This window comes from Equus quagga, chromosome 1, assembly GCF_021613505.1.
Source record: "Equus quagga isolate Etosha38 chromosome 1, UCLA_HA_Equagga_1.0, whole genome shotgun sequence".
Taxonomy (NCBI): domain Eukaryota; kingdom Metazoa; phylum Chordata; class Mammalia; order Perissodactyla; family Equidae; genus Equus; species Equus quagga.
Genome location: NC_060267.1, coordinates 62175548 through 62196919, shown reverse-complemented (window position 1 = coordinate 62196919; position 21372 = coordinate 62175548). Strand labels below are relative to the sequence as shown.

The 21372-nt window shown below is 46.5% G+C and overlaps 2 protein-coding genes and 1 pseudogene across 2 annotated transcripts in view; all 3 read left to right on the top strand.

The window, feature by feature from the left end:
- The window catches only part of LOC124245186 (reversion-inducing cysteine-rich protein with Kazal motifs-like), a 35672-nt gene extending 28722 nt beyond the window's left edge, over nt 1-6950 (top strand). Inside the window, 5 exon segments of the mRNA XM_046672498.1 lie at nt 218-425; nt 1895-2033; nt 4004-4144; nt 5312-5511; nt 6738-6950. Of these exon segments, the coding sequence (XP_046528454.1) occupies nt 218-425; nt 1895-2033; nt 4004-4144; nt 5312-5511; nt 6738-6950 (901 nt within the window).
- A 183-nt stretch (nt 6951-7133) lies between these two features.
- Nucleotides 7134-8909, top strand: LOC124245131 (calicin). The gene has a single exon (XM_046672383.1). The coding sequence runs from the start codon at nt 7134-7136 to the stop codon at nt 8907-8909; it is 1776 nt and encodes a 591-aa protein (XP_046528339.1).
- A 10316-nt stretch (nt 8910-19225) lies between these two features.
- Nucleotides 19226-20181, top strand: LOC124242326 (olfactory receptor 2S2-like; annotated as a pseudogene).
- The last annotated feature ends 1191 nt before the right edge of the window (nt 20182-21372 follow it).

The window sequence follows — 21372 nt, the reverse complement described above, 5'->3', positions numbered from 1 at the left end:
TCATCGTGAGTGCTTGTGTGTAGCCCAGACAAGGAGCCTCAAGGACACCTTGTCTGTAAAGGAGCATGCCAGCTAATGCCCCTACAGATAGGATTATGTACTTTCTCCTTTAAGAAAATCAGATTTTCCTGATGCATTAGTATGTTAGGGTTTTGCACATTGCTTCTCTCTAGAAAATGATTGCGTGTTGATTCCTTCTGGCCTGTATTCTCTTTAGGCCAACAGAACTTTTCTGGAGTTATGCTCAGTCAGATCAAGGAGCCACGAATGACATGAAGCTGTGGGAAAAAGGAAGCATAAAGATGCCATTTATCACTGTACCTGTTCTTGACATTAAAAAGTGCCAGCCAGAAATGTGGAAAGCAATAGCTTGTTCACTGCAGATTAAACCCTGTCACAGTAAATCCCGGGGAAGTATTATTTGCAAGTAAGTTTCTTTCATCATAGTGACTCTCCGGTTTTGGTTCAGACCCTCCATGATCTCCACCCACAGCCTACCTTCACAGTTTTCTCTCCCACCACTTCTCTTTGCCCATCGCCCCCACATGTCAAATTCTTTCCCACTTTTTCCTCCTCTGCTTGAAATGCTCTTCCCCCCATCTCCACTTGCCCGCTGCCTGTCCTTCTTAGCCCTCTCAAATACCGGTCATTCCTACGGAATCTTCCCCGACTGCTCCAGCTGATGGTAATTTATCCTCACTGCAAATTTCCATACACCTTTGTTTGTACTTCTCTTATGGAACTTAGTTCAAGAAACATTTATTGAGTACTTTCAATGCATAATTCTGTTTTTATATTTTAATTTGCGTACTTGTCTTATATTCTGTTAGACTTTGCTCTCCTTGAGGAGCGTATTCTTCTTTGTGCCTTTTTTCCTTGTGTCCTCCTTCCTCTTTTTCTCCTCTTCAGGGATTGGCATAATCCTGACACACAGAGGTATTCTGTAAGTGTTTGACGCGTGAAGGAGGTAGTGAATATAGTCCTTAGGGCCTGTTCCTGGCAATCATTTTGTGAGTGGTTTGCTTAGGAGGCCTAGGATAAAGTAAAGATGAAAGCTGCTATGGTGGGTGAAACCAAAAGCATCAACTACTTAGTAATCTGTGTCAACTGCTCTTTAACCATCTTTTTTTCCAAAAAACTTTTCTAATAACAAATTAATATCCAGCTCCTAAGTTGGTGTGTGGCTCAGTGCTTCTGGGCACTTGATGACTGATTTCAGATTATTTCAACCTTAAACAGGCTCCACCTCTATTCTCTGACATGACTTGGAGATGACCTGACTAAGGGAGAGCGGAAGGGTAACTATTGTGTGACAAACAAGGGATGGCGCATGGGAAATTTATAGACTCTTAGCTCACAGAACTTACAGAAAAGGAGTCAAAGCCCTACTGAAGACTGAGAAAATTTTAAAGTAGTGGACTTTCCAATTGTTTGGGCCACACACTTTAATGTTGATAACTAAAAAGATATTTAAAAAGAGAAAGGAAGGGAGGGAGGGAAGGAGGAAGAAGCAAGTGTGGATAAGGTCCTGAAAGAAAGGAGATGTGATTTTGCAAAGAGCAGATCAGACCAGCCTAGTTCAATTCCTTTCAAAGACAGTGAAGAGCCCCCTTGATGGTAGCACCAGTAAGGATGGGTATAAAATGTGAGCAAGGCCTTTGGACCTCAGGTCAGAGAAAGTTAGGGATGTTTTGGTAACATAATACGTTATTTACTATCTAGCTGGAGGTCCCCTATGACTTCTGTTCTCTTTTGCTATTCTTGCACCTAACCACTTGTGAAACATTAAGTTATGAAAAGTCACTTTCTGAAAAGTCCAGAAACAGAATTGATATTGACTAGACAACGTGAGGAGGTGTCTCGAACCCTAAATTTGTGAGTATTTTTCTTTTCAAAATCAGATTGCATGGAGATTCTCAAGAAATGCGGGGACCAGAACAAATTCCCTGAAGACCACACAGCTGAAAGTATCTGTGAGCTTCTGTCACCCACAGATGACCTGGAGAGTTGTATACCTTTGGATACCTACCTCAGTAAGGACTTTGTGTTTTTGGATTTTAAATGCCCCTCCCTTCCATCTCTGCCCTTCTTGTTTGCCTGGTTGAGCATCTCTCTTTGAGAACATGTGGTCTAAGGATACTGTCTCAATTGCACGCTCTTAGTTGCTTGGCTTTTTTGGCCCAGGAAAGAATTACCATCTTCAGATATGTAAGCAGGAGTGATTATCATATTAGTCTGAGGAGGCAGTCGACTGTTGTCAGTCAGGAATTCTAAGCAGTGAGCCCGGGCCAGCGTTCTCAGATAACCAGCTCATATCATTGCTGTCTCCTTGCCACGATTTGACCAGGAAGTAGAAGCTCCCCAGGGAGTCTTCAGCTTTTTGTCATCAGAACATCAGCGGACCTGAGCGAGGCATTGGCTTGGACTTACCACCAAGTAGGGAGTAAGGAATGATGGTCTGGGTTAGCACATGAACTGGAACTTCTCTCTGTCAAATACTCCTGCCAAGAGCTGGAAGAATAAGCTGGGATCTCACTGAGGCATCCTGAAGCTGAGCCTTCTGGCAGCGAGGTGGCTGTGTGGAAACCAGGGGGTAACAAGCAGAACCTCTACACACCACGCAGTTAGGCCAAGGGCGGTGACTAGGCTGCCACCAGGGGCCATTAGTGCTGTGAGCAGGCTGGAAAGCCAGACGGTGAATTCAGCCCTTACTTGCTTTGTCTTCCTTTGTCAGATAGGGTTAAGTCAGACTGCAAATAACAGAACAACAGTTAGAAGTGAGAAAAAGCCCAGAACTAAATAGTCCAGGGCTGCTGTGGTGGCTCCGTCATAAGGAATCCGGGCTCCTTCTTCTTTCTCCACGTCCTTGGTGCTGGGCTTCATCATCATCACGGTTACCGCGTGTGCTTTATCATCACGGCATGGCTACTGGAATTCTAGCCACTGTATCCTAGTGTGAGGGAAAACCACCCTAGTTGTAAGGGAAACTGGGAAAGATGATCTTTTTAGCTGTGGGCCCATTGCCACCCTAAGTAAAACTGGAGTTCTATTAGTAAGCAGGAAGGGAAGAGCAGATGCCAGATTTGCAGCTAGTAGTGTCTGCCGCATTTTCTCAAGACCAACAGACTATGTCCCTTAGCCTTTGTGACCAGCATGGAGAAAAAGAGAGCACGAGACTAGAATATAGACCTCTGTGACTCTGAGCAGACCACTTCTTTGAGCCTTAGCTTCCCTCTTTATAAAATGACTGGGCTGGATGAGATGACCTCCAAGAACCCCTATTCCTCTATTAGCCTTGGAGTCTGAGTCTGGCCTAAAACCAAGTAAGCAAAGCTAATGTATTCACAATCCTAGACTCTATCAGAGCCATCAAATATATGTGTGGAAGGAAACCACTTCAACGGAAGAAAAACTAAAGAAATGCTTTTGTTTGAGTTTCAGTACGCTCTTTAGATATCACATGTGCTTTCTATTAAGTGAGACCCATCCTTGGTCCTTATTTCACAAGTTGACAAATATAATCATGGGAGAGGATCCATCTTACTGTAATAAATTATGATCATTTATGGTAAAATGTGCTAAATTGGCCCTCTTACACAGAAGCACCCCTTTGACAATCCTATCCAAAATATACCTGTCACCTTCTATCCCTGTATACTACTTACTACTTATCATTGTCTGACTTTTATTGTCCATTTCCCTACCAGAATGTAAACTCCGTGTTAGAGATTTGTCTGTTTTGTTCACTACTGTCTCTCCAGTACCTGGAACCTTGCCCAGCGTATTGTAGGTTCCCAATAAATGAACAAGTGGGTGAATGTGTGTATGTTTATGCTAAATTCACAAATGATCAGAGAGTCGGAGTGTTTCCGTCTTACTAGAATCAGGCCTCGCTTTATGCTCATGAGCTCTCCATTTACTCCAGATGTGATTGATTCAGATGACTTACAGACCTCTGGTACTCTTTTGGGTTGTTTAAGCTGATCTGGTTTTGTTTTTTCAGGGCCAAGTACTTTAGGTACCATTGTGGAAGAGGTGACTCACCTTTGTAGCCCAAGTCCCTGCCCCACCAATGAGCTCTGTGAGGTGAACCGGAAAGGGTGTCCGGCTGGAGATCAGTGCCTTCCATACTCTTGTGCTCAGGGTAAGAGGTAGATGGTGCGGGTGTGGGATGAGCACGGATGTGTGCTGCTCGTGTTTCTTTACGGGGGTGATCTTTGGAATGAGATTGCAAGGCACTTTATTTTCATGTTGCTTTCCTTTAATGTTTGAGGTTTTCCCAATAAGCATGTATTGTTTATGTAAGCAGAAAAAGACAAAGACAAATGTAAGTTTCAGTAGTCATTTAGATTATAAACTAATATCAATCCCAAACCAGACTCTCTAAATGAGTTGCAGGGCTCTTGACAACAAAAGAAAAGAAAGCCTTGGGACAGCTTTTTGTACTTTGTCTTCCAGGTTGTAATGTTTGAGAAAATGTACTGCACATTGTTCTTGGTTTTTCTTTTCTTTCCTTTAGTATGTGGAGAAAGGGCCTGCTCAGCGGGGTGTGTAGTTCTCTCCACAGAGATGAACGTTGTGCTGAAATGCATATGATTAAAGGCTGAAAAGTTTTTATCCCACAGAATTTTGGTAATGTTTATCTCTTTGTGGGTCCCTTTAGAATATAGTCGTGACAAAATTTTGCTGCCTTTTATCTATTTCCCAATTGAAAATATTTCTTTATCATGTTAGAATCAACATTTTAAAATATATGTGGGGTAAAAAGGAACTAAAGATTAAATTATTATTTCTCAAAGGATCACCTGTAATATTTGTGTAATACCATATCAGCCATAGAGTCATAATAAATCTTGTTAAAAATCAGAAATGAATGGATTTTCCTTAAGTCCAATCTGGTATTCAAGTTTTCTTCAAATTTAAGATGTTTATATTCTATCACTAAAAGTTTTCCTGACCAAGATTACTCTAAAAATACAGTCAGTTTCAATACACCATTTAAAAAATATCTGTAATTTTTAAATATCTTAAGTAAACCAGAAGAAAGAAAAAACCACATATCTTATAGCATTTTATACTGAACTGGAGCTAACTTTGGAGTACAGGTCCAGAATCACCACCATCTCATAGAACATGGAATTTTCATTTCAGAGGATATGTTACTGACCACTGAACCAATGTGACTCCTTAATTAGGTGAAAATTCTGTTTCATAACCTCTAGTAGCCACACGGAAACTGTAAGACTTATGTGAGGTATATCTAATGTCGTAAAACAGTATCATCTCTCTCAGGTAATTTCTGTTTGTGCAGGTTGCAAATTGGGAGAAGCCTCTGATTTTATCGTGCGTCAAGGGACACTGATCCAGGTGCCATCATCTGCAGGGGAAGTTGGTTGCTATAAAATTTGCTCATGTGGACAAAGTAGACTCTTGGAAAACTGCATGGACATGCACTGCATAGACCTTCAGAAGTCTTGTATTGTCGGAGGGAAAAGAGTGAGTCTTGGCGAGGTTTCTTTGTTTTTCGTTTTTAATATGAGATTGATTATCCTAACTTTGTAGTAAGAACATTGGATGGATTCTCACCAGAGAGTGAAGTCTACAACTCAGATACTCAGGCAATGTTTTTCAAACTGTGGGACGCAGCCAGCCCTGGTGGTCTAGGGGTTAAGATTTGGCGCTTTCACCGTCACAGCCTGGGTCCATTTCCTGCTCAGGGAAATACACCACCCGTCCATCTGTTGTCATCCTGTGGTGGCTGCATGTTGCTGTGATGCTGAAAGCTATGACATCAGAATTTCAAATACCAGCAGGATCACCCATGGTGGACAGGTTTCAGCAGAACTTCCAGACTAAGATAGATTAGGAAGAAGGACTGGCCACCCAATTCTGAAAAAAGTGGCCATGAAAACCCTGTGGATAACAGCAGAGCACTGTCTGATATAGCACCAGGAGGGGAGAGGATGATGCAAAAAAGACTGGGCAGGGTTCCACACTGCTGTCCACAGGGGCGCTAGGAGCCCAAATTCACTCGAGGACACTAACAAGAATAACACAGCTAGCGTTTATTGAACATTTGCTATGAGCCAAACACTGTGATAACACTCTGGTCGTTTTCCCATGTACACTTTTAACAACCTATGAAGCAGGTACTGTTATAGCTCTCTCACACCTGAGGAAACTGAGGTTTAGAGAGTCTGGGCAATGTGTCCAAGTCCACACTTGGTGGGGAGAGCTGACCCACCGCAGCCCCCAACCTTTTACAACTAGAGCTTTGGAAATGTGCAGAGGACGTCCCGGTTTGCCTGGAAACTGATGTAATCAGGGCTTTAGAGGCCCTCCCATCCCCACTCTCTGGATGCTGACTCTGGCATCCCTGCTCCACGGAGTGGTCCTCGCCTCTCCCCTATTTTAAAGAAGAGTGGTCTCTGAGGCCACAAAGATCAGAAGCCAAAGGACGGAGCCTTTCTTCTCTGATGGCCAGAACCTTGACAGAGAAAGCTACTTCCTGGCCTGAGAATCAGAGACTGGGGAAAGCTGAGTAGTGAGGAGCTTCCTGGAAGCGTGGAAAGAGTACTGAGTTACAGAACGCTTGGGTTCCAGGTCCTGCTCTACTTCCAACTGGCTGTGTGATCTTAGGCAAGTCCCTTCTCTCGTCTGGGCCTCAGTTTGCCTCCTGTACAATGAGAGGATTCTTCCGGATGACCTAATAATAATAATCTCTTTCTTTCCCCCAGCCTCCCCTTATCCCTCCTTGCTCCACCTCATCCCCAACTGTCTCTGACATTCCAGAGGCAGCTTTGAACCGAGCTTTGAAGGTCCCAGGTGGGAGTTGCAACCCATCTCTGAGTTTCTTCCTGAGCTCTGGCCGCTGGGCCCTAGGTCCTGATAGGATGTCTGGCCTTGGCAGGTTGGAGCCATCAGAGGAGAGAAATGCTCAGAGGCTCTGAGAAAGGTCTCAGGAGGGCCTGCATTGTGATGACCACATCGACTATGACATCATCCTCTTTCCCACCCTTCACTCCTCGCTGATCAACTGCTCTTCAAACAACCATCAATCTGAATCCCAAAGGATTCAGTTCTATTCTTCAGTACCTGCTGCTGATCTTCTTCCAAAGCTGGCAAGAAGCACCATGAAATTGATATTCACTGAGAAAAACTATGACAGCTTCCTGCTGCAGAAACTGAACGAACAGAGGAAACGCAAAGAGTACTGGGACATGGCCCTGACTGTGGACCACCATGTCTTTTATGCACATCGCATTGTGCTGGCTGCCGTCTCTTCAGTAGTGAAGAACATCATCTCTGGCAATGATGTGAAGACCACTGATGAGCTGTTTATCACCATTGACCCCAGCTACCTGAGTCCGGCCACGGTGGACCAGCTCCTGGACTACTTCTACAGCGGCAAGGTGGTGATCTCGGAGCAGAACGTGGAGGAGCTCCTTCGTGGGGCCCAGTATTTCAACACAACCCGCCTTCAAATCCACTGCAATGACTACCTGATTAAGTCTATCCGCCGTGCCAACTGTTTGCGCTACCTCCTCTTGGCTGAGTTGTTTGGGCTCAAAGAGGTATCAGACTTGGCCTACACTGGCATTCGCGACAACTTCCACTACTGGGCCAGTCCTGAGGGCTCTGTGCAGCCTAAGGGCTTCATGCGCTGTCCACCTGTCATCTTTGGTCGCCTGCTTCATGATGAAAACTTGCATGTGCTCAACGAGGACCAGGCTCTCAGCGCACTTATAGATTGGGTGTACTTCCGGAAGGAGGAGCGGGAGAAGTATTTCAAGAAGTTCTTCTCTTACATCAATCTCAATGCCGTCTCCAACAAGACACTGATGTTTGCCAGCAACAAGTTGATGGGCATGAAGAACAGCTCAGGCCACACATCCCTGATTGAGAGTGTCCTTGTGGAACGACAGCAGGACAGGCCATCCAGCCTGCTGAGTCACCAGCGGAAAGGGGCCCTGCTTGATTCGGTGGTCATCCTTGGTGGCCAAAAGGCCCATGGCAAGTACAACAATGGAGTGTTTGCCTATGTCATCCAGGAGAACCTGTGGTTGAAGCTCTCAGAGATGCCCTATCGAGCAGCAGCACTTAGTGCCACCTCTACTGGTCGCTACATCTACATCTCTGGTGGCACCAATGAGCAGATTACAGGGCTGAAGACGGCTTGGCGGTATGACGTGGATGACAACTCCTGGACCAAGTTGCCTGACCTGCCAATTGGGCTTGTCTTCCACACCATGGTGACCTGTGGGGGGACAGTGTACTCAGTGGGTGGGAGCATTGCCCCAAGGCGGTATGTCTCTAACATCTATTTTTATGATGAGCGCAAGGAGGCCTGGTGCCTGGCAGGGAAGATGAGCATCCCTATGGATGCCACAGCCGTGATCACGAAGAGTGACCAGAGCCTGTACATTGTCACTGGGCGGTGCTTGGTGAAGGGCTATATCTCCCGAGTTGGGGTGGTGGACTGCTTTGACACCAATACTGGGGAGGTGGTCCAGAGTATCACCTTCCCCATTGAGTTCAACCACCGGCCCCTGCTCTCTTTCCATCAGGACAACATCCTCTGTGTGCACAGCCACCGGCAGAGCATGGAAATCAACCTGCAGAAGATAAAGGCCAACAAGATGACCACGTCACTGCCTCTCTTGCCCAACAACTGCCCCCTGAATGTGTCCCATGCTGTATGCTCCATTGGAGATGGCAGGGTGTTTGTATGTGGGGGTGTCACCAGAGCTAGTGATGTTCAGGAAAAAGACTACACCATCAATCCAAACGCCTACTTGCTGGACCAAAAGACAGGCAAGTGGAAGACCCTGGCGCCCCCACCGGAGGCACTGGACTGCCCCGCCTGCTGTCTAGTCAAACTACCTTGCAAGATTCTTCAAAGGAATTAAACCACTTTTTAAATGGGAGAATAATTAAACATATTATTATTCACAATTTAGCAAGAGAGAGAAAGAGGGGAAGATGGCCCGTGGCTTCCTTCTTAGCGTTCCTGTCTGTGTTAGGCCCTGAAGGTGGTGATCCTGGGCTAGGGCTGCTCCCAGTGGGTGGAAATTCAGGGCTATTCTATCACTGGAGAGATCCAAGCTGAGGTGGAATGGAGTTCCTGGTGGGGGGGACTGAGGCATCTCCCGGGCACTGGCCAGGGTGGTGTCTGGAAACCCCCTGATCTGTCCCCTGTAGCCGCCTGGCAGGCATGTGCTAGACTGACAGGTGAAGCAGTTGCTTAGAGCTGTGAGGCCTCAGGCTCCTCCAACACTCACTTCCCTCGAGTCTGCCTGGGAAGGCAGGTGGGCCAAGGCCAGGTCTGGGAGAGGAGCCTCCTGGCTGGGAAGGAAGAAGGCAGTGTGGGCCAGGCTCAGGGATGAGACAGAGGGAACGGGGGAGGCAGGGTGACTTGGCTGTTGTATTTGACCACGCAGCTGTGGTGTGTTTGTGACTCATTTGTGGGGTACTTGGGGGGTTACTTAACAGTTGTTTCCAGAGAGCAAGTTTCATGGAGAACTTTCTCCAGGAATGTGAGTCTGAGGGACTGGAGGTGATCCAGAGTTCATCAAGGGAGAGAAAAGAAACCTATGTCTGTATTTGAGAGCAGCTTGTGGATGAGGCTAGATGACGGGATAAGAGAGACAGGGTGGTGTAGTAGTTAGGGGTTGGATGCTGGGGACAGATGGCCTGGCCGAATACCAGTTCCACACTTACTGGGTCATCCTGGGTGAGTTACTGACCATCTCTGTGCCTTAGTTTCCTTATCTGTCAAAGGGGGACAATAAGAGTGCCTACCTCATAGGGTAACATGAAGTTTAAATGAGTTAATACATGCAAAATGCCAAGGACAGTCCCTAGCATGTATTAAAGGGCTGCAGGAGTACTTTTTCAGAAGGAAAAAAAAGAGAGGCAAAGGAAAGGACCAGGTTCTTGGGCCCTTAGATTAAGTGAGGTCCCATCAAATGCTCTTTGAGAACCCCTCCCTCAAAGCCTCGGTGAGCTTTCCTCAGTTCTAACACCCTCTGTTTCCCTTACTGTCATGTGTGTACTCAGACGTAATCCTCAGCAATTTAGAAGGAACTGACCACGTCCTGGAACAGCCATAGAATCCTCATTCATCCCTTCTCTCATTCATCCATGAATTTACTTTCTCCTCCAATGACCACTTCACACACACACCATCACTGAGGCCTCTCTGTGCAGGGCCCTGTTCCAGGTGCTGGGGCCCTGTTCCAGGCATGATGGAGACAATCCACATCCCTGGGAGGGAGTATCGGTGCCAGTGCCCTGCAAAGAGAATATTATGCAAATCACATGAGTAATTTAAATATTTCTGGTAGTCATATTAAAAAGGTATAAGGAAACAGGTAAAATTAATTTTAATAATATATTGTATTTAACCCAATATTTTCAAAATATTGTCATTTAAATGAGTAATCAATGTAAACATTTATCAATGCGATATCTAACGTTCTTTTTTTCATACTAAGGATTTGGAATCCAGTGTGTGTTTTACACTTAGAGCACAGCTCAGTTTGGACTAGCCACAGGCACAAGGCCCCAGGAGGCTAGTGGCTCTTATCAGACAATGCTGGATACTTTATGTATCCTGATGGTTCAGATCTGCTCCATCTCCTTCCTTTTCCCACTCCGTCCTCCTCCACCTGCTCAGCATCCTCTTCTTGACCTCTCTGTTGGCTGGTCTCTCTCTTCAAAGCCTACCCTCTGCCCAGGCCTTACTTTCCTCCTTCCAGGCCAGGACCTTGGACTTCACAGCTGACCCTCTCTACTCTGGAACTTTCCCACATTTCTCACTTCTCCAACGCTGGGCAGCCCCCTCCTCTGCTCACCTCTCTGCCGTCCGCCAGCTGGAAGAGCAGGGTCTTAGGGATCCATGCAGCTAAGCCCAGCTGTCCCTTCCCCACCCCACCAGGCTTAGCTGACCACTGAGTCACCTCTCACTGACTCCAGAGGCCACTCCCCACAGCTGATTCTCCAGTCCTCTCTGGGGTCCTGGGGCCCCGCTCTTCCCCTGTCTTCTTTCTCGGCCACCTACCTCTCATTCTGGCACCAGAGCTCGAGAGAAATAGAGTCAGATGATCTGAGCTCCATAAACAGTCCCGTGTCCACCAAAACTCTCTCCAGAGTTCCTGCTGTTGAGCACCTCGGAGGAAGAGGTGTCCTTCCGCGATTCAAAGCTCGTGCCTCCCCTGTGTCTTCATTGTGTCCCCTCACAACTTCTCCTTGGTTCCCTGTCTCTCCACATCCCCTTCCTGATTTCTTCTCTTCATCCCACACATATTCTCAAGTTTGCCCTATCCTGAAAGCAAACCCTCCTCAGCTCTGAGGTCTGCCTCTTGCTGTCTGCCCATCTCTTTCCTCAGTTGAGCTTCCTGAATGTTGTCTGTGCTCTCTGGCTCCAGATCAGTCTCTAACCCACTCAGCCTGGCTTCTGTTCCCACCATGCCCCCCAGGTGTCTCCTGACGACACTGTCCTCTTTGTCCTTTGCTCCGCATTCTTCTTTTCCTTGCAGTACTGGGCAGTATTGACCACTCCCCCCCGCAGCAGAATCGCTAGGGCGCTTGGTAGAAGGAGATCGTTAGCACAGAGGGATGATAATCTGATATATTAACCAACGTGGGCCTCCCTTCTTCCTTCCTGAGCTCTTCCCACATGAAAATTAGACCGTGAGGCTGAAGCATTCAGGGCTCATCGCTGGAGGAGGCCGGCACAGCTCAGTGTAGGAATCAGAGTCAAATTCTTGGCATTTGCTGCTAGGGAAGCTTTGTCAATTCATAGCAGAGATTATGGTCTTGAAAGACGAGGCTTTTGAACTACAGCTCAGATCTGCAAAGTGGGTGCCTGAAGGCCTTCCACGGGAAGTTCAGACGTGCATGGCTTTAAGGGAATCAGTTTCCAAATCCTCACGTTTTTTCCTAGAATTGATCTACCTGAGATTATGCCTAGAGATTTCATTCTAGTTCTCTTTTCCCCCCACCCTTTGAAAATTACCTTTCAAGCACTTTACACACACACACAGTAATGTTTACCCATCCCAAATCTTCCTGGATGCACTGCCCCAGGATGCCACATGAGTATAACCATGTCAGCGAGGTGTCAGTGAAGCCTCTTTCCACCAAGAGGCCAACATCCAAAGAAGAGTTTCTTGTGTTTTTCTGTCTTAGCCATGCAGTGTTTCTGCTACGGTGTCAAGTCTGGTGTTAAAAAATGGGGTATTTTGGTCCAAGTTGGATTGTTCAGAATGCTAAATAGCACGATGGAATGATGACATATTTTTAAAAATTTTATCAAGATACAATTCACATACCATAGAATTCACCCACTTAAAGTGTACAATTCAATGGCTTTTAGTATATTCACCCAGTTGTGTAGTCATTACCACAATCAATTTTAGAACATTTTCTTTACCCCATAAAAGAAATCTTGTACCCCTTTGCTATCACCTTCTAACCCCTCATCTTCCCAGCCTTACACAGCCACTAATCTGTTCTCCATCTCTCTGGATGAGACCATTCTAGGCATTTCATATAAATGAAATCATATAAGATGTGTCGTTTTATCTGACTTCCTTCACTTAGCATAATGCTTTCAAGATTCATCCATGTTACAGCATGTACACATAGATAAGGAGGACAGATTGGTGGTTACCAGAGGAGGAGGGATGGGGGGAGAGCAAAAGGGATAAAGGGTCACTCCTGTGTGGTGATGGATGAAAACTAGACTATTGGTGGTGAACATGATGCAGTCTATACAGAAACTGATTGATAATAATGCACACTTGAAATTTACACAATGTTATAAGCCAATAAGACTTCAATAAAAAATAAATAAATACCACCATACAGGGGTAAATCTGGCAAAAGAGCTCCAAGATCTTTATGCATAAAATTATAAATTATAAAATATTTCAAATGATGTTAAAGAGAGAAATAGTTCCAATTCATGGGTTCTGGAAACTCACTGTTATAGAGATCATAGTCCTCCCCAAATTGATCAATAGATTCAATGTAATTCCAATTGTTAAATCCTAAAAAGAATTATTGTAGAATTTAAGAAGCTGGTTCAATAATTTATATGGAAGAACAAAGGATCAAGAACAGCCATGACACATTTGAAGAAGTATTGGGTGGGGAAAAAGGGGTTTACCCTATAAGAAATCAGAACATACTATAAAGCAACATCAATTAAGGCAGTGTGGCATTGACATAGGAATAGACAAACCAACAGAGAAGAATAGAGATCCCAGAAGCAGACCCATTCAGGTCTGGAGATTTCATATATGACAGAGATCATAGTGCAGATCGTGGAGAAAGGATGAGTTGTAAACACAACTAGGACAATTGGGAATAAACATATGTATCAGGAGAAATGTATAAAATATTTATAACAGCATTCAGTTGGGAAGCAACCCAATCATTCATCAAAGTAGAATGTATAAATAAACTGTGCTGCATTCATATAGTGGAATTGATGAACTTAGTTACAGTCATAAACGTGAATGAATCTCACAAACAGTATTGAATAAAGAAACAGGTCACAAAGAACAGCTCCAAATGGTTCAATTCATACAGAGTTTACAAAGAGGAAAATCTAAACTATGCTGCTGAGGGATGCATCATAGGTGATAAAATTCAAGAAAAGCAAGGAAATGATTATAACTTAAATCAGAAGTGGGGTTATCTCTGGGAGGAGAGAGGACCAGGAGGGGGAAGGGATAGCCAGGGAGCTTCTAACACACTGGCAATGCTGTATTTCTTAAATTAGGTGATGATTCCTTTTTTGTTCTTTAAATTTAAAATGTGTGTTTTACGTACTTTTATATGCATTTATATATGTGAATCTGTGTTTCACATTTTGAATTATATTTTTAAAGCCAAAAGTTTTAAATACAACAATGCGATGTCACTTCTCACCTGTCAGATTGACAAAGACCAGAAAGTCTCCAGAGCAAGATGCGATGTTGGCAGAGTGTGGGAAACAGACATCCTCACACACTGATGACAGGAATGTGTAAACCTGGCAATATCTATCAAAATTACAAGTTACATAAAACAGATACATTTGACCATGTGCTAAATTACAAATATGCAATGGTATTTAATGTAGCACTGACTATAGCCTGAGATTGGAAAATCTAAATGCCCATGAACATGCAACTGGCTAATTAAATCGTGGTACATCCTTACAATGAATAAATGCAGCCAATTAAAAGAATGAGGCAGCCCTATGTATGTTTTTTTTTCCAGGAAAACTCTCCAAGGTATATTGTTAAGTGACAAAAGTAAGATATTAAGACAATGTATTTTTGCTAAATTTATCTCCAAAATACTTCTTAGTATATGCCTAGAATACCTCTAAAAAAATACAAGAAATTGCATTGAGGGAGAATTACTGGGTGACTGGAGACAAAGACTGAATTTTTATTATATATTCTTCTATATCTTTTAAATTCTATTTCAACTACAAGTGATACTCACTAATCATGATGACTAATGGTTAATGGTGATGATGATGCTGCTGCTATCAATGATGATAAAGAGACTGAGATGTATTGACATTGAAATCTCAGCTCTGCCATTCACAAGACATGTGGTCTTTGGTGAATTGCTTAACTTTTTAGTCTATTTCCTCAAATAAAAAAAATAGGGGGATAATAATGCAATCTCCAGGGAAGACTAGAAGGAGATACTCACTACACACGTATCGCTGGATTTTATGGAATTTATATAATGTGTGTAAAGTGTTTGTCACAGTGGCTGGCACATAGGGCCAGCTCAATGAATGTAGCTAATTCTGCTGCTGGTTTTTGTTAAGCATCTGTCCTAGCACCAGCCCCCCACCTCCCAATTCTGAAAGTCTAGGACTTCAACTTGGGGACGTTTGCTCTGTCCCTGATGCGAGTGCTGGCTTCTCTGAGACCTGGGAAAGGCTCAGGAGGAAGCCTGCCTCTGCTGCGCCCTCCTCTCCACATCCAGTTGGCTGTGTCCCAGTCACTGCCTCTGACTGGGACGGGGAGGTGTGGTCCCTGGACCCCCCAGGTATGCTGAGGGCCTGCACCCTGGGCACACTTGACGTTCCAGACTTTAAATTGCTTCTGGAATTAGCAGGATTCCTGTTGGCACCCACGGCTGCTGCTTGAGGTCTCCCTTCACTGCTGGGGAACGTGTACCCTTGGGACTTCTGGGCCTCAGACCAGGATGACATGTCCTCTACATGAAGAGTCTGCAGCTGAGGCCCAGTCAGCCTGCACAGCTGGGAGGAAGGAGGGAGAGAAACACCCACCAGAGGCTCAAGTTCCCACAAGGCGCTGGGAGGAAAAGGAAGAAGGAGGGTCTCAGAGTAAAGGACGTCGGACAGGGGAGGGTCTGGGGTCTTTCTCTGGCATCCAGGGTCTGGCCCAGGGCGGTGTGAGTAGTTGAGAATCTGGGATCCGGAGACTCAGAGGAGTGGCCACAAGCAGGATGCAGGCGCGAGAGCTGGGCTGCGGCGAGGACAGAGGTGGCGGCCATGCCCTCTGCAGGGCGTTCCCGAAGACAGACTGTCCTCCTCGCCCCACTTCTGCCCCAGGAATCCTTCCTGAAGCTGGCGCTGGAGCAGGGAGGAGCAGCCGAGAGGAAGGCCAGGCAGTCCTTGGCGCTCTCCGGGCTCACCGCCGCCCAGCCCCTGCCCTGCCCTTGCCGCTCCATCCTCTTATGAAGCCGGAGCTGGGAGGGAGGTGGGCAGGATTCCCAGCCCATCCTGCAGAGACCCTCAGAGGAAAGGGCCTTCCTTGGGGTCAGAGGGTGAGAGGACAGGTGAGCAGAGATCTGCACCCTGTTCGACTGACTCCCAGTCTGGGGCTACTTCTTTCCTTTTTCCTCACTTTCCTTTTATAATGCTGAGATTTTCCCCCTGAATGCAGAGTAACTTGCGCCCACTGTATGAATAGAAAATTTGGTGATGCTGAAGAGGTTCAAAGAGGAGTCCTCCCCCTATTGATCTTGCTATAGTTTTTCCAGTCACTTTTATCCACACGTCATTTACCTGGTTGAGATCGTAACAGTATATACAATTTTGCATTCTCTATTAATTTATCATTGTAATGTAATAATATTACAGTGTACAAATAGAAACTTGACTTTAACGTCTGCCTAATATTCCCTTACATGAAATGGCATAATTTCCTTAGGCGTCTGTTGGTGGACGGTTATTTTGATCCCTACCTTGACTCACAAATGTTGCTCTGACGGACGCCTTTGTTGAGAGATGTTGGCCCTCCACTCTCATTGGTTCTCTGGGCTTATTTCCCGGAGGTGGGCTTGCTGAGGCGACGGGTGTTCAGGTTTTTCAGGTTTCTCCTTTTTGTAGGCAAAGTTTCTCCAGAAAGGCTGTATGAGAGGCTATGCGGCTCTGTTGGCCACACTGCACTGCCTCGCATTTCTCACTTTCCTGCTGGCTCCCAGGAGAGGTAGGGATGTAGGGACGAGACCACAGCAAGACCAGGTCCCTGGGACATGTGGAGGGACCACACCTGCAGGATGCAGCCGCAGAGGTCAAAGCTTCCTTCCTCCTCGCTCTCCCCGCCGGCCTCCCTGCCCTCCTCTCATCAGGAAGTGGGTGTCAGAGCTCTTTGTTTGCCTCCATCCCCAGTCCCTCCAGAGCCTGACACAGCTCTGTTTCCTGCTGACCATTTCTTGGTGGGAAACCAAGCACTCAGATCTCCCCCTATAACCATCCCCCCCAGAGGAGTGGGCAGCCGCCTTCCCCAAGGACTGCTCCCTGCCTGCCGAGCACGGCACCGGGCAGTCCACGACAGAACTGGGAGGCCCTGGGAAGCCCCTGATTCAGCCTTCTCATGACGCATGTGGGGAAGCTGAGGCCTTGGGAGGAGAAGGGACTTGCTCAAGCTACACAGAATATCCATGTCACGGGCGGGGCACGCCCCACAGCTCTGGTCTCAGTGTGCAAGGTCTTCCTAGCTGTTCACTTCATTCCAATTGAACCAGCTTTCATTCGGCAACTTTTGCACGACAGGCACGAAGACCTGCGTGGATGCAGCTCTCACACAGGTCAAGTCCTGGGCATCACTCAGGCCCACACGCATTGTTTGTGGGCAGGAGCTTCTGTGGGCAAGGATTTGTCTGACAGGAGTGGACAGGATGGCTGCTCTAACAGAAGCCACTTTCCTCGGCCTCTGCGGCCACAGCCTGTCCTTGTCACTGTTGAATCTTGTTTGTGACACTGACTGTGGTGTTTACTTTTGAGTTTCTGGAGGGGCTGGGAGAGCCAGTGGGAGGAGGGTGAGGCAAGTTGGGCGCCCAGCGGGGCCTGCACTGAGCAAACATCCCCCATGGGCTGCTGGCTGGGGGAAGGGCCCGAGGCTTCGCAGGAAGTACGGTGAGGCCTCTGACTGCAGACAGGGAGACCTCTCCGGGATTAGTTCTCTGCTGGCCTCAATCCTGCACTTCCCTCTTCTCCGGAAACATTTGGCAATGTCAGGAGACGTTTTCAGTTGTCACGACTCAGGGAGCAGATGATACTGGCAACTGGTGGGCAGAGGCCAGGGATGCTGTTAAACATCCTGCAGTGCACAGGACAGCCCCCTCCAAAAAAGGGTTCTCCCGCCCAAAATGTCAGTGGTGCCGAGGTTGGGAAACCCTGGGTTCAATTCAGGCGGGAGCTGCGCTGCCTGACAACACGTCTGACATAAACTCTCTGACTGAGAAGGGAGCGTGCTGGACAACGAGCCATCAGAGGATACGGAGAGTGGGTTTGGAGAGACGGACTCTTTCAAAACTCTGCACCAAGAGAGAGAGACAGCTGCCTGGTGGAAGGAACTCTGAGTTGGGGCCTGAGACCCAACCCCAGCTCTGCATTCAACCCCACGTAGCAAAATCTTGAGTGTCTCTGAGCTTTGGTTACTTCATCAATAAAACTTGAGTAACAATATCTTCCCCATAGTGTGTTCCAAAGACTGTGGCACAGAGTAGATGCTCATTAACACTAACCACTCATCTCCCATCGTCCACCCACTCCTACACATACACACCATTGCAGTTAAGAAGGAGCTATAGAAATACCATCAGTGAGGTTTGTGAGTTTAGAGTCTGGGCAATTGCAGCTAGGAGACCAGAAATCCTCCACACAAGGGCATACGGGCCTTCCTATAAGCTAGCTGCCTGTGTGGAACACAAGAATGGTGTCAGAGAGCCAGAATATTACAAGAGAGCATAATAAAAACATAAAAGAACAAAGGAAAAACCTTCCTTGGTCCCCCCTGGCTAAGAATTTCACCAGTATGCTAACAGAATGGGATTAGAAGTCACTGTCCTAAACCCTACTATCTGACGAGTGTAGGCAGTGTGGTTATTAATAACTGAGCTGACTGGTCAGTGAGCTGCCCAGTTGTCATGCCATCATGTGGGCTCAGTCACCTCATGAAGTGTTGACTTCATAAAGTTCTTCCCCTTGTGGGAACCACCCCATGTATTGCTGTCAATCCGTATCTAAAATAGGCAAATCCCAAGGCAGACGACAGTCAGGTCTGTGTCGCGGGTGGCGGACAGACTGAAGAAGTAATCCTCCTGATGGCTGAGCCTTCGCCCAGGCATGTCTGTCTGGATGTGGATTAACACTTTTATACAAGCTCCTTCCAAATGTAATCAAAGTTTAAAAAGGCTTGAAAATTTGATAGTTCTAAGTTTAGGAGTTTTCCTGAGAATCTAAGAAAGCTCAGATTAAATGAAATTTCTATCCATTTACATTAAAGAGAAAGAATTCACAGCATTGTCCAGCCATTCATCATAATGCAGAGGGAAAGCCCTTCCTGACCGCAGATTAGCTCTGCTGGGTTCAAGTGCTGTCTCTGGCACCAGCTGGCTCAGAGGGCTTGGATGGGCCACTTCCCCTCTGTAGGCCTCAGTTGCTTTTATGGGCCACAAGAGGATGCAGCAACATTGGAGAATTCCTTGCATACGGCTGGAATATTTGAGGTCCTTACCCAGTGCCACTCCCTTGTAAACTCTGTTCCAGCTCTGACCTCCTCTCATCTAGGAGCTGAGGACTTCCCTGCTGCCTCCCTTGGTTATTTTTCTCTTACGCACATACACTGTGCTGTTATGCAGCGTGGACTTGACCACATACCGGATGCCTGGGACTCTGCTCAGGAAAACCTGACGTGCTGCTTTTGTACTTTGCTGATGACAGAGGGGATATCACATGGAAGAAGCCAGCTGGACCTCCCCGGTGGTGGGCTTCATTTCCCTGGGCCTCTCAGCCCACCCAACGCTGGAGAAAATGTTCTCTGTGCTCGTCCTGCTGATGTACCTGGTGGTCCTGCTGGGCAACAGGGTCCTCATGCTGGTGACCACTCTTGACTCCCACCTGCACACGCCCATGTACTTCTTCCTGGGGAGCCTCTCCTTCCTGGACATCTGCTACACCCCCTCTTACATCCCTCTGGTCCTGGATGGCCTCCTGATCTGTCCAGGAAACCATCTCCTTCTCAGCCTGTGCCATGCAAATGTTTCTCTCCTTTGCCATGGGAGCCACAGAGTGTGTGCTGCTGGGCATGATGACATTGGATCGCTATGTGGCCATCTGCAACCCCCTTAGATACCCTGTGGTCATGAGCAAGGCTGTGTACGTGCCCATGGCTGCCAGCTCCTGGGCCATTGGTGGTGCTGCTTTTGTGGTACACACATCTTTGACAATTCAGCTGGCCTTCTGTGGGAACAATGTCATTGACCACTTTACCTGTGAGATCCTGGCTGTCCTGAAGCTGGCCTGCGCTGACATCTCCATCAATGTGATCAGCATGGGGGTAACAATTGTGATCTTCCTGGGGGTCCCAGTCCTGTTCATTTTTGTCTCTTACGTATTCATCATTGCTACCATCTGGTGGATCCCCTCAGCTGAGGAGAGGCAAAAGAACTTCACCTGCTCTGCCCATCTCACAGTCGTGGTCGTCTTCTGTGGGACCAACCTCTTCAAGTACAGGAAGCCCAAGTCCACAGCCCCGTGGGGGCAGACAAAGAGGACCTCTCAGATGAGTTCATCCCCCTCGTCTATGGAGTGCTGGCCCCCATGCTCAACCCCATCATCTACAGCCTGAGGACAAGGATGTGAAGGCCACTGTGAGGAACCTGGTGGCTCAGAAATACTTCAGCCAGTGATGTAGGGGGTCGTCTGTGGTTCTCATTGCCGTGTAACATAGGACTTCCAGTCATTATGGCTGCCATTCAAAAGCCAAGTCAAGATAACTGGAATGGTCTCTCGCCCTTAAGTCCATTTTCGTGGAATGTTTAACTTTTCAGAGTGTATCTCCTGAGTTTTGGCTATATGTCTAACAGCTTCACAGATGCCAGGCAATAAATACTCTAATTGAGTGTATGAAGGCATCCTGAACACATGCTAAAACCAAGGAGACAGGCACATTAGAGCAAGCCAGATGGCCCTTAGTGTCTAAGCTGTGGAGTTAGTCCAGGGGAGGGCATGGGTCTCCCAGCCATGTTGCCGTCCCTCCTGCATTCACCAGAAGTGTCAGAGGTACAAAGAGGAAGTGGAACTTTCACTTGGGGCTTTCGTTTACTAGATTCAGTTTGCCTGAAGTGCTAAGAAGAGACAAAGACAAGTTCAAAAACTAGTATTCTGGTAGATGATAACTCAAGTTCTGAAAAAAAAATAGATGATAGGTAAGTAGGTAGGTCAGTAGATAGATAGATAGATGGTAAGAAAGAAAGAGAGAGAGAAAGAAAAAGAAAGAAATAGAGAGCCATTAAACACGTTTGAAGACTTTGGGGCTAAAACGTGATAGGTTTCTTTGCTCCAGGAATTCTCAGAGCCTGTACAGTACACTGTGAATGTCCAAGAGGTATAAAGTCTGCAGTGTTTTATGAACCTCCATAGTTTAGCACAATAAGAACTAGGAAGCATGTTCTTACCTATGACTTTGGGAAGGTTGCTCAGCTTCTCTCAGCTATTTCTTCATATTTTAAATCCTAACCACTTGATTTTACAATTAAGTTGGTTGGGATTAGACAAGATACTAGAAATGAGTGCTTTGTAACTGGTAATTATTAGCAGTAGTATTATGAAGGCTGCACAGTGCTATGTGCTATCTAGAAATGAGCAAGACATAGTTCCTGTCTAGAACAATAGACACAGAAGACAGGTGAGTGATTCAGAGATGGCAGTGGAAGGACACACCTAATCTGTTTTCTTCTGATATATGAAGATAGTTCTTCTGGTCCCCTGAGTCTATTTCCCTCCAGCCTAGACAGCCCCAGTTCTTCCTCCTGCGCCCCAATCGCCCAGCATTACCCAGCTGGCAGGTACTAAACTATGTCGAGAGCATCATCTAGTTT

Excerpts from the sequence above, each read along its gene's own strand:
- LOC124245131 (XM_046672383.1), top strand. The coding sequence starts at position 7,134 with ATGAAATTGATATTCACTGAGAAAAACTATGACAGCTTCCTGCTGCAG.